Here is a 14,859-nt window from a genome sequence, read left to right as displayed (position 1 = left end):
TGAAGGCTGGTGATCAATAGCTGCAATTTATTTAAAAGTTACTGCCATTAAATTGCTTTCAAGCACTCTAATACATCAGTAATTTCAGCTGTGTTACAACTGAGGCATCTACAATCAGCTCCAATCACTGGAAGGCTTTTTCAGTTTGATTATCTCTTCTTTCATAATGGCTGTAGCTAAACTAGCAGAAGAAAAGGAGGAAGTGATTGCAAATTGTCATCTGTAGAAGACAAAGTCTGTCAGTGACAAAAAGGGCAGGCTGTTTCAGATCCAATGGCAAAGTGGTGAGATGATCCGTGCATACCTCTTGGTGACAGTGTCATGTCAACAATACATGATTTGCTTGTAGATTTTTCTGTAACACCAGCTCATAAAAACATGAAATAAGAGAAATGGCAAAGGAAGAAATGAATCAACACAAACTGAACCATGATATGCACAAACAAGGCTCTAAGTGTGTGCCTGAACTGACAATTTTGACCACTACCATTAATTGTATGTATTTTGTTTTTCATGTCAATATGATTATTTCTTTCTACTACTGATGTCTATTGAAATTTTAGTAAATGTGAGATGCAATCTGTTTGGTTAAGCAAGGAAAACACTTCTGCAGTAGTCAGTATTGCAACTCATTTGTATTGAAGGTAAAAAGTCAGAGTGAGATATGGAGGCACTTGCATTTTATCATAACCCTGCCATTTGTCATTTGCTGTAGTATATGAATTCCAGAGGCAGCTTATTTAGTCTGTAGTCTTAAAGAAGGAAACAATTTTATTTTTATCCAAAGTTATTTCAGAAAATAACAATAAACTTGTAGTCTTAAAATTTCTCTTAGAGCATCCATTCAGAACTGTCATGAATCTCACTGAGTATAGGATCTTACTTATGGCACTTATGTATTTTATCAATATCCTGCTCCTGTTAGTATCACCATTAATACAGTTTAATCCTCAATCTCCCAAAAGAGATGTAGGTACCTGCTGTAGAAGGAAGGTGTACAATCCCACCTGTCCCAGGAATCCTCTCTGCAGGCACTGTGCAGAGCTGTTGTCCTTGTTTCTGTGAGCTTTCTGCAGCCAGGAGGGTTTATCATGCTGGTAAAACATGCTAGTGGAGGTCTTGCATCTGGGAACTGAGATTTCCAAATCAATTTAATTTAATTTAAAGACTAATCCAAGCAGAGAATTGCCTAAAAGCTTCATATTTTATTTCCAGAATCTCTCTTGATCAGAAGGAAATACTGGTGATAGACAAAAATTATCATGTGAGACAAAGCCCTGAGGAAAGCTCTGTTCTCTAAGTCCTTTCCCTGGCTCATCTGAATGGGGAGATTAGCTGGAGCTCTTTGGCAGGGGCTGCTCTGGAGTCACTTTCCATGGTGGGCATTGCCTGCCAGCAAAGCAGCACCTGGGGAGCTCTGCTGGGCAGTCCTGGTGTGTGCAATCCCCAGCCACATGGCCCCATCCCTCTTTATGGACTGTCTTTAACCAGCTGCAGGCTGCAACCAACTCTTTTAACACAAGCCATTTCCTTTTAACTTCTCAGAGCAACAAAAACATGTTTATATCAAAGTCCCAAACATCTCTTCTTCCAGAATCACTTTCATTACCAAGAGAGAGGAGGATGGATAGGAAAATAGAAGTCCATCATGCAGGGAATGTAGAAGTGGGAGAAAATGGAAATTTACTGATACAGGATTATATAAAATAATAAAATTTTCCTGAGTAATGGGACTAATTAAGTACACCTACTCTTATACTCCCTATCCAGCTTGTTAGCATAATGTTTGTATCTTTTTGTTGCTACAGAATTAAAATCTGATATGGTTTTATTGTCCAGTGCAGGTCAGATGTCAGTAATACACTAGATCCAGTAACTTGTAATGCAAAACCTAGTGTTTTAGAAACAATTCCTTTCTATGGAAGGTGAGAACTCCTTTAGAGATTTCACATACTGCAAAGCCATGCATTGAACTTGCCCTCCCTGATCATTGGTCACAGACCCATGGAAAATTATCCCTAAGGAATTACAGGTACAGGCTAAAAGTGAGTACTCTAGAGGACTGGGATTAAGCAACCTGGTTAACATGATGGAAGTTAGATATTTGAGTGCTTTTGGAATTCTCAGCATCAGCTATCAGCTGGAGTGAGAACATGTGCAGAGACTGCTGTTGCAGAGTAGTGGGAGAATGGGAGGTTTCCATCCTAGCTTGACTTGTGACTTTTCTATGCCTGGAGGAAATAGCCTTGCTCTGTTCATGAAATGGGAATTTATAGAACAGAGTTTTTTTCATCTTCTCTTGCAATGCAAGGATTTCAGCAGCAAGGCTTTTATTTTATTACAAAATGAAGTAGATATTCTTTTTCTTCTATTCTCAGACCCAATTTCTTGCTCCAAAGTACAGTGTAAAATCTATACACCTGCATCCCACAGTGCTGTAATGAACAGTGGCATGACCTGTAGGTGCTCTGTCTTTTCAGTGAAGAGCAAAGGCAAGTCTGCAATTCTTCCAGCTGCAGCACTTGGTTTTCCCTTGATGGCTGAATTAGCCCCTTTAGTTGGGTTGGCCAGGTAGAAACATGATGGTTCAGACATTGTAGGATTCAGACATCAGCACATTAAAGACAGAGTTTCATGGCTTTGTATGGGACTTGGTTTCTATCTAGAATGAATTTCTTCTTGGCAGTTAGCCTGGTGAAGCCAGATAAAAGACACACATCTTCTTGAGCTCTCTCTTGCTTTGTTCATTCCTTGCCATGCTGACACAAGTGAAGCACAGCTAACCTGCTATTTAAACATGCCTTCCCTGGAGATTGGGCTGTTGGGAAGGTGAGGGGCTCTCTCTGGGTCCTGCCTGGAGGTCATTTGCAGAATGAGCAGCATCCACAAAGAGCCAAAGTCATCAAGACCCAATGACCACATCAGCCATGTCCTTGGCTGGTCATCTTGTGTTATCAGAGTAACAACTCAGCTGGGCTGACAACTTCTTCAGCTTCTCATCTGCCTCTCAGCCACTCTCTTGGCTGACAATACAGCACCAGGGCCAAGGACTTGCAGAAGCTGCACAAGAGCCCACTCACACTGCTCTTTTATTCTGCATTAACCCCCCAGAAACTATTAACTACAGGGTATTGAGGCAAGTCAGTCACTTTCACCAGCCCAAGCTTCATCCTCTCCTGTGAGGGTGGTGCTCAAAATGGCTAAAGCAGTGCTCCCCTTCTCAGTGCCAAATGGAGAGCTTCGCTGGGAAAGGACAGTAACTTACCCCCAAAAGTTCTACCTCTATTTCCTTACAGATCTCCTAGCTGGGCTCTGTGCAGTATTCAGCACAGGTGTTAATCTTCAATTCTGCTAGAGACTTAAAGAAATGATAGCAAAAAGTCCCATTTTGGGCATCAGCTTTCAGACTGCTGTGGCTTTAACAGCATATTTTTATTTCTCTGCTGCTGCTATTGCACTGGGCAGCACTGCCGAGGGTAGAAGGGAATAGAGCAGATTGGTGGCAGATTTTGAAGAGAGGTGGCCTTGGGCCAGGATAGACATAAAGATTAAAATCTTAAGTTTTTGTATTGGTTGTTTTGTCTATTTTACTTCATAGCTTTTTTAAATTGTTGCCATTGTGTAGTCTGTGCTGTCCTGGCAAGTGCCCTGACTGCTTTCACTGCTGTCCAGAAGGTTGATTTGAGTCTATGGTTAATTTGGGGATAAGTACTTGTGAAATAAAAAGACAAAACAGAACATAAAAATATTGAGTCTGTCTGAGGAGAAAAAAGCAACTAAATCCATCTTGTAAAGATAAGGTGCAGGAATACCAGATGGCAGATTTACCCTTGTGTGCTGATGCTGAATATTGCCTCCAAAAAAGGTCTGGAGCACTGACTCAGAAAAGGTCTGGTGGTAGAATTGGTATTTTTATGTTACAGTAGTGAACAGAATGCATCTTGTAATGAAAAAAAGCAACGGGAGACATAAAGAGTTCCAATTAAACATTCTCTTTATTGGGGCCTTGCTCCAAAATGGCACGAGTGATAAACGCTTAGAGTGCTCATCAGTGCTGCTAATGAAAAGACCCAGAGTCACATGTTACACTTTTATTTGGATTTAGATCAACACCACAGATAAGATACTTTGGTCAAACACAAGAACAGATTGCTATGCTGCTCCTTCCTGGCTGCAATAAATACAGTAATGTGTAAAAAAAAAAAAAAAAAAAAAAGTGCTGGTTCTCCTGGAACACCAAATGTAAATCTTGGACTGGCACATACATCTAATAAATATGCTGTTTGCACTTAGCACTTTAAAATGTAATTGCACATGCAAGATGTAACCAGGCTACTGATCACCTTCATCATTGTCCCTATCCTATTTTTACTTTTTAAATTCTTTGCTTGCCTTTTTCCCAGCAAGAAAAAATAATATAATTTGCTGCTCTACTCAGTATTTCAGTGATTAATCTGCTGATTTTGATGTTTAGCAGAGGTCACATTGAGGCCTTCCTGATAGAATTGGTATCTCCTCTACAGCTTGGCTTGAACCACTATGCAGGTAGCAATGGAAGTCCACTGAAGTGAGGTGAGGGGGCCCAGAGCTGACGAGGAGAGGTTAACACCAAATATACAGCAGAGGGACAGGCTTGAATGCAGTTCTTACAATATCAAGAGTCAATACTACTACCACACAAATAATGACATACCAATAATATATTGTACAAGCTTATACAGCAACACATGTTGATTTGCAACATTGTACAGTTTAAATCTAAAGTGCACAGCCTCAATCTGAGGTGACAAAACAGTACTATCAATATAATAAAGGCAACACAATTACAGACACTATTTATTTCCTCTTACTTCATGTCCTCATTTTACATTGAATCAATACTCCATTTATCTATTTTAGATGAAATTAAACCCACATTGCACTTCTTTTTTTGTCTTCAAGTATTTTAGAGACAGCATAACCATATTGCTTTACAAACACAAGTTGGTCATTCAGGCAAAGTTAAAACCAAAACTTTAGTAGGGTTATAAGTAGACAGGTCTAAGCTGCAGAACTCTTACCAACACTTCCAGATGTTGCAGAGAGAAAGGATAAATTTAAGTTTCCATGCCAGAGACACCTCTAAAGCTAAGGAATGATGCAGCAAACAATTTCTGCAAGAGCTGTGCCCATGATTTCTAAAAAGGTTTTGAGGCTCTGTAGGGGCTGTTCTTTGGCAGATGTGGCCATATCTTGACTTCACTGTAGACAAGGATGGAGTCCAGCACTGTGAAAATCCTTTGACAGAACAGTTTGTACTTGGACCCCATCCCTGTCACTCAGATTACAGTCACATTTAATTTAGGACTTGTCTTGCAGACCTGTACATCTGTAAGAAGTCTTCACCTTCTTAATGTAGCTGTGAGGTTTTCAATGTTGCCTGGGACTGCTCACAGCAGAAATAGTTTTGAGAGAAGAATTTACTCAGACGTGACCTTTTTTTAAATAGGGTTTTTAAAACACAAAACACAGAAACCATCCAAATACAACCTTATTTCAGTCTTGGTTAGCACTGTATATTGATTGTGCGTCTGATCAGGCCACTTGGGAAACATAATTAGGAATAATAGCATCCTATTGTTGTACTGTAATTGATTTTATTAAGTGGTTGTAAGAGCTGCAGTCCTCTTGAGGTTTTTCAGTAACCAACCCTGGAGATGTACAATCCATATGACATGGAGAAAGAATGTATTACATGGGCTTGTCTTTTAAAATAAGCAGTACTAAATATTCGAGGCACCTCCATCAAAAGAAAAAGAATCCCGGTTAATTTCCAGCTTCTGTACTTGCAGTTTTATAACCCATATAAAATAAAAATATATAGTTTACAAAATAGGATTTTTATATATATATATATATTTCCTTTTGTAAAACTATACTTATTTAAATACATTTGAAATGTTGCTATAGGTAAATTAGAAATTCTGTTCTAACACTATGAAAAAGGCAAAATCCTTTCATTTTTAAACATACAGCATATATATTCTGCATCTCACCACCCCCTCCCACTTCCCCCCAATCTGATTTTGTCATAATTTTGGGCAACTTTGGCATCATTCAGTCTGATTGCTGTTAATTTAAAGTAATTACTGTGTTAAAATTTGGGGAAAAATTTTAAGTATCTTCTGGTCTTCCTTATTTGTTTCAATGAAGCTTTTTTGTGCAGCTAATTATTAAGGAGGCATTCTAAAACTCAGGAAAGGACTTTAAAGGAGCCATGTTTCTTGATTTTAAACTGTACTCTACTCCAACGCCACAATATAGAAATAGATTTACTTTGGAACAAACTACAAATACATTCGCACAGTTTGTGACAACTTAATTGTCTACTTAGAGGTCCAGGAACAGACTGTCACACCCAGTTATTATAAATCTTGTCCCAGGCGTTCTATTTCATCAATCAGGAAATCAATGTCCTGGTGGGTGGCCGCAGGGTTGGAGATGACCATCCGGAAGAAGTTCACTTTGTCTCCCAGGGGCTGGTAGCTCACCATGGTTGTGCCATACTCCATCATCCTGGCTTTTATCACTGGGGCCACCTGCAGAGCAACAGAAAGTAGGGGATGATGATGAGGATTATTATTATTGTCATTACCATAATTATTCTCATTATTATCATCACCCTCATTATTATTAAAACAGAGTATTCTTCCTTTTCTTATAGAGGATAGAGATCTTCAAGCACCTGAAAGGGAATTACATTCAATATTAATAAAAACATTAACCCCCAGTAAGGAATAAATATCACATTGAAAAGCCATTCATTTTATTCCTTTTCTTTGTCCTGCTCTTTAAATGACTGGGGAAATTTCCCTCTGTTACTTCCTCAATTCTGCTGACAGGGACACAGCAGCTGCTTGTTGTACTGTTCATAACAGGGCTACAATTGTTTTCATATACCAGGGTGCTGTAGTGTTGTTGATCTTTTCTGCCCTTGCTGGGTTTAGTGACTGCAGTTCACAGTAGCTCCAGTACCTAAACACGGAGCAAATATGAGCTCTGGAGATCAGGGAACACCACACCTGGAGGCCAGAGCAAGGTGCTGCCAGACTGACCTGCAGTAAAACGACCATGGAGGTGTCATTTGCCAGAACCTCAGCTTGCCCTGTGCCCTGGGAGATCATTCTGGGGATTGCCTGCTGCAAGGGTTTCACTCCTGTGTTGGGTTGATGTGGCCAGAAATGTGAATTCTATCACCAACTATTAAAGCCAGGTGGGGCAGCCACCCTTATCTCCGTGGCACATATTATCTGCTAATGGGCCATCTTTAAAACCAGGTGGGGCAATCATCTTTATCTTTTCCACAACCCATCCTCCCTCCAGGAGGATATCATCTGTTGCTGGGCCCATTAAGTCTCACTGTATGACTGATAAAATTACATCATCCCACTGGGAGATGCTCCAGCCAGGGGGAGGAGCCAAGCCTTTCCTACCGAGATAAAAACTGAGATCTTGGACAGCAAGTTATCCATCTTTCCACTGGATTCCAGAGGAAAGCTGGGCCTTTCCACATCATCTCTGGACCTTCAGAGGAAAACTGCACCTTCTACAGGAGCACTGCTTCAGCTGAACCACATCTGCCACTGCAGGAGGATGCAGCCACCATTTAATGGGACTGCTGCCAACACCCTGACTGACAGGGTGTCAGGCTGTATTCTGACTCTCTCAGTGGTTTTGGGATTGTTCTTTGTAATACTGTATTTCTATTTTAATTTTCCTAGTAAACAACTGTCATTCCTAATTCCCCTATCTTTGTCTGAGAGCCCCTTAATTTCGAAATTATAATAATAATTTGGAGGAAGGGGGTTTACATTCTCCATTTCAAAGAGAAGTTTCTGCCTTTATTGGCAGACACCTGGCCTTCAAACCAGGACAACTGCTCACCTTCATCAGGCGGCTCGTTCTCTCTTCGCTGTCCTCCATTCCACGCAAGCTGGGAGGGATGTACCAGAAGCAGACATTTGTGTGCTGAGGCTAAGCACAGAATAATAACAGTTCATGTTGTAAGAAATGTTCATAATATCTCAATTGCAATTAAGTTCATGCCTTCTCTCCCTCTCATACATCATCTTGTGACAGCAGTCAATGGTTTTCATTATTGTGGTCCACTGAGAGTCATCATTGTTATTAATGCAGAAAAGATAATTTTAAGCAATTTATTCCCAGGGTGTCAGATGCAAAAACACATCATCCAGCTGGGCAAATATATTTATGCCTTCCTGAAAGACATCTGGATTTTGCAGCTCCTGTCCCCTCCAGGGGCTGAAGGGATCGTGTGGCTAAGGCAAGAGTCTATTACAGATAATTTAGAGGTGAGGACCGTGTCATTTACTTCTATTACATGGCAGAATAATACAGAATCTGATTCTGTAAACAGGAGCCACAGGTGGTGCATAAGACAGTCTAAGATTTTCTTACATTTAATGAAATTTATTAATTCTCAATTTGATTCAGCTAGCTGCTGGATTAATATGCATGCACCACAGCATCTTAGCTCATTTAACATCTATCGGACCACTAAGCAGAAAGGCATAAAGCAAAATGTAGTTGACATTTTGTGCATTTTTCCAGTCTCCCAGCAGTTGCCTGCCTTGCTATGCTCCCCCCTTTACTGGATGCTAAATGTGTTTTACACCAACTCCTTCTGCTGCCAGTTCCTTTATTCATCATCAGACCCAGAGGACAAAATTCAGTGATGACATGGGAAGTCATCCACAGTGGTATGTGGATATGAGCCTGTAATCTCTGAAGAAACCTAGTGATGTTCATGCTTGCTGTCTCTTACAGACAGAGCACCAGCTAACTTTGTAACAGAGGTTTCTCCCAGCCGGTTCCCAGCCCTCCCAGCTGGAGAGGTTGCCCACACAGCAATGGCAGAGCACAGCAGAGGTACAGCCACCCAACCCAGGCTGCACTGCCTTGCCCTGGGCACTGTGCTCCAGCCAGGCTCCTGGTACCCAGGGCTCCCATCGCAGCTGGAGTCTCTCCACAAAACTTTCCTGGTGAATCTGCACCCCAGACAGTGCCAGTGCCTGTCCCAGGAGCCAGCTGGGCTCCCAAGCAACACTGGCCCCTTCCCTGCTGACTGCACCCCATCACAGCAGGGACCTCAGTGCAGATGGGCATTCCAGCTCCCCTGTGACTGCCCACCTAAGAATGCTGATAAAACTGCTCTGCACAGCTGTCCTTCAGAGCTGTGGGGGGTACTGTACCCCCACTCTAACAGACCCTGCTATTAGGAAAATGCATCTTGTTTTTATAACACAAGAGCTGGTTCTCTTTGTGTCTGTGTGTTGTGTTAGGCTGAGACACCCGTGTTTTGTTTCAGCAGGGTTAAACAGAGCAAACTGAACACTTATGCACAGCTGCCTCATCTCCCTTGTCCCTGCATTCCCTGAGGAAGAGAGGAACTGGCACAACAACGGGTTTTGTTACAAGGTGTTGTCCCTGCTTTCTATCTCATGCTGTTTGATCTGATCTGTTGGCAGCATTCCAATAGGTAATGAAGCAAACATTGTTCGACCAACGTTGAAATGTTGACCAATGTTGACCAATGGAGAAAAAGAAGTTGCACTACATACCTTTCCATCAAACACCATTTCATACCCTTCTCTGTTCTTTATTTTATTGTATAGGTATTCAGCAAGCTCCAAGCACTTATCAATTTGTGCTTCAAATCCTGTGGTTCCCTTTACAGAGAGATGAAGAAAAGAAGTTATGTCAATATCTGTTTCATGAATTAAAAGGGCAGAAGGACCATGCAATACTTGCCAACACATCAGTACAAGTCACCTGTCAGAAGTCTCTGAAGGATCTGATTCTATGTGATGAAGGGCACTTTGATAAGCAGAGATAATTTGTCTCTAGCTCTTGCCACTGACACTGCTATAGCCAATTTTGCAAAAGAAGCATCAGGTACTTGCTTAGTTCTCAGGAATATTTTGCTGAGAACCTGAATAGCACCTCAAAGGGTGAGTTTGGTAAATTTTGCAGAGAGGCTGAGGGTAACTTTGGACAGCTTGGACTGGCACAGAGGGGGGTCTTCAGGAGGTGATGAGCTCCAGACAAGGGGAGTCTCCCACTATTTTCAGGATAGCAGATTTTAATCTTCCAGGAATGATACACTGGGGAATTTCCAGGAATAGTTTTTTTCCTATTTAGTTAAGCACAGAATGGATAGATACACTTTTAGAGCCCAGTCTGATGCCTGTGAAAATTCACACTTTGTTTAGATACTACCCTGCCTTGGTAGAGTTCCTCTCTCTTCTTTTCCAACAGATACCATACAAACTCAGAAGCTGTGTTTTTAAGAGCTGCAGAAAAGCCTACTTTTTCTTCTCTGGCAGAAGTCATAATCCTCTCTGTGACATCATAATTGCTCCTGCAATCACCAACTGTGATGCCTCAAACAAAGGACACAGCTTCAAGAGGGAGGAAGGGGAATAAACAGCTGGAATAGATAAACTCTTTAAGAAACACACATCCTATTTTGTAATGTTAATATTACAAGCAGAGTGTGAGAAGAGAAAAAGCAGTACAAGAAATACTGAAAAAATGGGCTTTAGGAGAAATGTCTCTGAGTAATGGATGCATGTCCCTGCTAAATCTGTTCTGGCAGTGCAGAACTGACTTAAAAGCCCATGTCATTATGCCTCTGTGCATAGAGATTTCAAAACAGACTAGAGGTAGCCCTGGGAGAAAGGCTTGGAGTAAAAGAGACATGTGGCTGAAATCACCTGCCACTCTGCAGACCCCTATAAACATATCCCCTGCATAACAGCTATTGCATCCTGCTTTACTGACTCCCACACCTCCTCAGAGGTTTAATGAGAATCTTTAAGGATTTCTGGAAATGAAAACAGTGATGTCATCTCCTCTGAACCAACCTTAGGCAACCTGACATAATAGATTAGATAAATACACACAAGAACTTTAGCAATATAGATAAAGTAATCATTAGAGCTGGTGTTTACAGATTTCCCAGTGAAGAGTTTTTTTATGAGATTTCCTCTGCTCCTTCAAAAGATTACTTCATATCTACTGCATGAAACTAAGTATTCCAGTCTTGATTTGCCATTATAATTTCTGAATATAATTAAAACATCTTTTTTTAAGTAGAAATCTTTCTAACAACATTCCTAGGTATATGATTTATGCTGTTAGACTCCTACAGTTACACAAGGCAAATACTATGCAAAGCCATACAGTCCAAGTTTCATAATCATATGTGCTGCTTTGAAGCTCTGTTGTTAAAAGTATAAAACCCCCAGAAAATAATAACGTGCTTTCTTTCATGTTATATGTGTGAAATTCAGGTCAGGTATTTTCTGAAATGATGATTACAGAAAGAAAAGCCCTCAAGTGTTATCTGGTGTGCATTATTTTAATACAAACGAAGGTGCAGCAGGCAGTCCTACCTTTGCCCTCCACATCAGCCACAGCTTGAAGACATCCACGTGCCGCCCGCACTGCAGAGCCTTGTCTCCCGTGTCGTAGGACAGGTCGTAGTGCTTGTCTTGTTGAAAGAGGTAGGAAGCATGCATCTGATTGCAGCTCTGCATCAATCCCTTATGGACACAAAGACACAAGCACAGGGATGTCAGCACAGATTTGGCTACTGCTTTGAGGGTTGCTCTGGGTGAAAAATTACCAACACTCAAATTCAGTCGAATATATGTCTGAGTGCAAAAGGAAGATCAAAAAAAAGCACAAAACTAGACTTAGCTGCTCAATGGACTAATCCCTATCAGTGCCCAAGATGCCTTGGTACCTGATCCAGCTATGTGTAATCCACTTCCAGATACAAATAATTTTTTTAAGAAGCTGGACATTGTGCTTCCTAGCATTCTTATGCTTCACTTCAATTTTGGATTTTTCCTTTTATTCTTTGTTCTAGTTCCTTTTCCTCCTTTCCTTTGAAGGCTTTTATTCTGACTCAGAATAAGACAATTGGTGACTAATCTAAAGAATGTCACAGCACTTTTCAATTGCTTTGATCTCTAAAATTCTGATTTTTATTGTTTTCTTTCTTTATAGGAACAGTTCTTTCCTGCAAAGTCCTCAGCTGTAGACTGGATGCTTAAGTAGTATAGAAAGCTTTGAACAGACAAAAGAGCATATGGCTTTTAAAAACCCAGCTAGAGCTATTTCTGGGCTGCAACATACCATTCTAAGAGGCAACTTTGTGGGAGGGACAGAAGCCAACAAGGTGAGGAAAGCTGGCTCACGAAAGCATGAGGCTTCCTTTTCAGCTTTTTAAGTAAAACATAGAGAGCCACATTCTGGCTCTACTTAAGATCTCAACCAAGTTTATGGTATACCTTAGGGCTGTTGCCTAAAATGGCAATTTCCAGCCCAAGAAGAATCATAACATGGCTTTTTATCATCAAGTCTAATCTTTATGCGTAACTCAAAACTGAGATAGCAAAATGAGAGGGGGAAAAAAAATTGACTTTCTCCTAATCTGAACCATCTGTTCTCACTAGAAGTCAAGGATGGTACTGACTTCAGCTGGGCAGGCTTTGTCTTGGGTAACTGACCCAGAAGGCAAATAAAAGCAAGTTTCTCTCTTCCTAAGTGCAATTACTTGGTATTCAATCTGTTGTACAGCCCTTAGCAAAACAGCAACCAGCTTTCTGATAGCTGGCCTATTAAGTGGTGGCTGTACAGCAGCTCCCAGTAACTGATGGTTATATGAAAATTACAGGCTTGAAGGGTGATTCAAATTCTAGCACTAAATAAAATGTCTACTTTTTATTCCAAGTGCACTTACTGTTCCATGTGCCCCCAAGTGGATATATAGATCAAAGCTGGGCAGGAATATTGTAAAAGTCTAGAAAGTGCAATGATGCCTCCATTCTGGCCCAAATGGCATGTAAGCCATGACTCACCTCAAGAGGACCAGAGTTTGCCTGCAGTTACATCTTATGCTACACAGCAACTAGTGGGGTCACACAGCTGTGTAGCCACAACTGAACCATGAACATTTAGAACGGAAAGTCACAAAACTCTGCATAGATATTGCCATTGATTGCCTCATTTTTTCTAGACATCTGCTTTAATTCCTTTTGCAATCATGGCTGAAGCATGTAAATAGAGGTCTTTTCTTAGTTTCTGTTATATTCCTCATGAGATTAGCAAATTTAGCTATGGCACATTAGGAAGAAAATATCCAGGATTTTCAGAAGTAAAATGCCAGAAAAGCAGAGGAGCATGTATATTGTGACATACCTCTTCTCTTACTAGCAGGGCTGAACACTGCAGTGGGACTCCCATCATCTTGTGAGGGTTCCAGGTTACTGAGTTAGCCCTGGGACAGAAAACCACATGAACTCAGACACTGTACTATGTGATGAAACCCCAGAGGCATTTAGAAATAATTAGAATAATACCAAACATGTAGCAATACTCACTTTTTTCTTCTTCTGAGCAAGAAAAGCTGAAAATAATCACGGCTGATATTAGGAAAGCAATGTTTCATAGGGGCCTAATCCACTCCAGTTGGCTTTTGGATGACAATCCTGGCAATTTACCACAGGATAATTGCTCTATCCACTAAATTTAATCAATATTAAACTTTCAGGGGAGTCATCTGTACTTTACAAACATAGGGCAAACTTCCTAAAAACACACACTTGACTGATGAACTTCCTAAAATTGCACAGTCAATTAATTGCACAGATAGGAAGCTGGCAATCTATCAGATCTCCCTCCCTCTGATTCCAGCTTCAGCAAGAGTTTTGTAATTAGCTCACACAGGCATTCAAAAAAATTCCTTGAAATACTTCTGGGTATCACTAAGTCTCTGAGTAACCTGGAAAACCTGGCCCAAAGTAATTTTTCTCGTTGCTCTGATGATGGCAAATTTTCATAGCTCCTTAATTTTTGCTTGGCTACAGCAATTCACACAACTGCAGTAATAAGCATGGAACTGACCCATCTTTTCAGAAAAAGTCTGATCCTGCCTCCCTTCAGAACACATGTGCTGCAAAAACTGCTGTCAGCCTAAGTTTAGGGAACAATCAGAACAGGCACAATACAGTCTAGAGAAGGGGCATTTAGGACTGTGTTGAGGGCTGAATGGAAGATTGTCCAGTTGTTTATTATTTTAATTTTGTGTTATGCTTGACTGGCTATTTTGTAATTACTATTGTTACATATGATGAATTAGCTGATAAATGTATATATTTGCATCCTTTTGGCAAGCTGCCAAGGACACACAGTGCATGTGATTTATATTTTGATGGTATAAATTGGTACAAATCAGTCAAGAAAACTTAAAGGACTCAGGACACACTTGCAGGTAACACTGATGTGAACAGAGGTGAGCAAGTTTGAACCTAGCAGTGTTTTCCTTTGTAGGACTTGGAGACAGTGCTACAGGTTTATGCACCTCCTGCCAAATTGCTTCCTCTCTTTCAAAGCAAGCAACTGCAAAATTCACATGGACGTCAGGCAGTACTTCTGTGCTTTATTCTTTGCTATTTAAATGGGACTCTGCAAGTGCCTGATGCAAAATCTGTGGGGAACGTCTTCCACAGGCAACATCTGGCCACTTGGCTTGGCTGTTTGAGTATTTGGCAGCTCTTCACCAGCTCAGTCAGTCATCTGATTACAACACCAAAACTAATGGTTCTGAACATCCACTCAGGTCTATGAATTTCCCTTGATGTGATACTTTTAAATTTTATTTGTGCCTATGCAAAATCAGACAGAAATTCTTTGAGAGACATCTGAGTAACTAGCGGTATGCATTTTCTCAAGCAAAAGGGTTGCTTACTGACAACAGCCAGATGTGAATTATCTGTCTAAGACATTTAA

The 14,859-nt window shown here is 40.8% G+C and overlaps 1 protein-coding gene across 1 annotated transcript in view; it reads right to left on the bottom strand.

Annotated features, from left to right (window-relative positions):
- Positions 1 to 3,983: 3,983 nt before the first annotated feature.
- GAD2 (glutamate decarboxylase 2) overlaps positions 3,984 to 14,859 on the bottom strand; it is a 41,801-nt gene continuing 30,925 nt past the window's right edge. The window contains exons 12-16 of the mRNA XM_056483288.1: positions 13,270 to 13,348; positions 11,457 to 11,606; positions 9,621 to 9,728; positions 7,924 to 8,013; positions 3,984 to 6,578 (exon numbers count right to left, since the gene is read on the bottom strand). Of these exons, the coding sequence (XP_056339263.1) occupies positions 6,405 to 6,578; positions 7,924 to 8,013; positions 9,621 to 9,728; positions 11,457 to 11,606; positions 13,270 to 13,348 (601 nt within the window). The 3' untranslated portion in view covers positions 3,984 to 6,404. The remainder of the gene's footprint in view (positions 6,579 to 7,923; positions 8,014 to 9,620; positions 9,729 to 11,456; positions 11,607 to 13,269; positions 13,349 to 14,859) is intronic.

The sequence above is a fragment of the Oenanthe melanoleuca genome, chromosome 2 (genome assembly GCF_029582105.1).
Source record: "Oenanthe melanoleuca isolate GR-GAL-2019-014 chromosome 2, OMel1.0, whole genome shotgun sequence".
In the NCBI taxonomy this organism is placed as follows: Eukaryota; Metazoa; Chordata; class Aves; order Passeriformes; family Muscicapidae; genus Oenanthe; species Oenanthe melanoleuca.
Note: the sequence above shows the minus strand (reverse complement) of the source record. Positions and strands in the feature narration are given on the sequence as shown.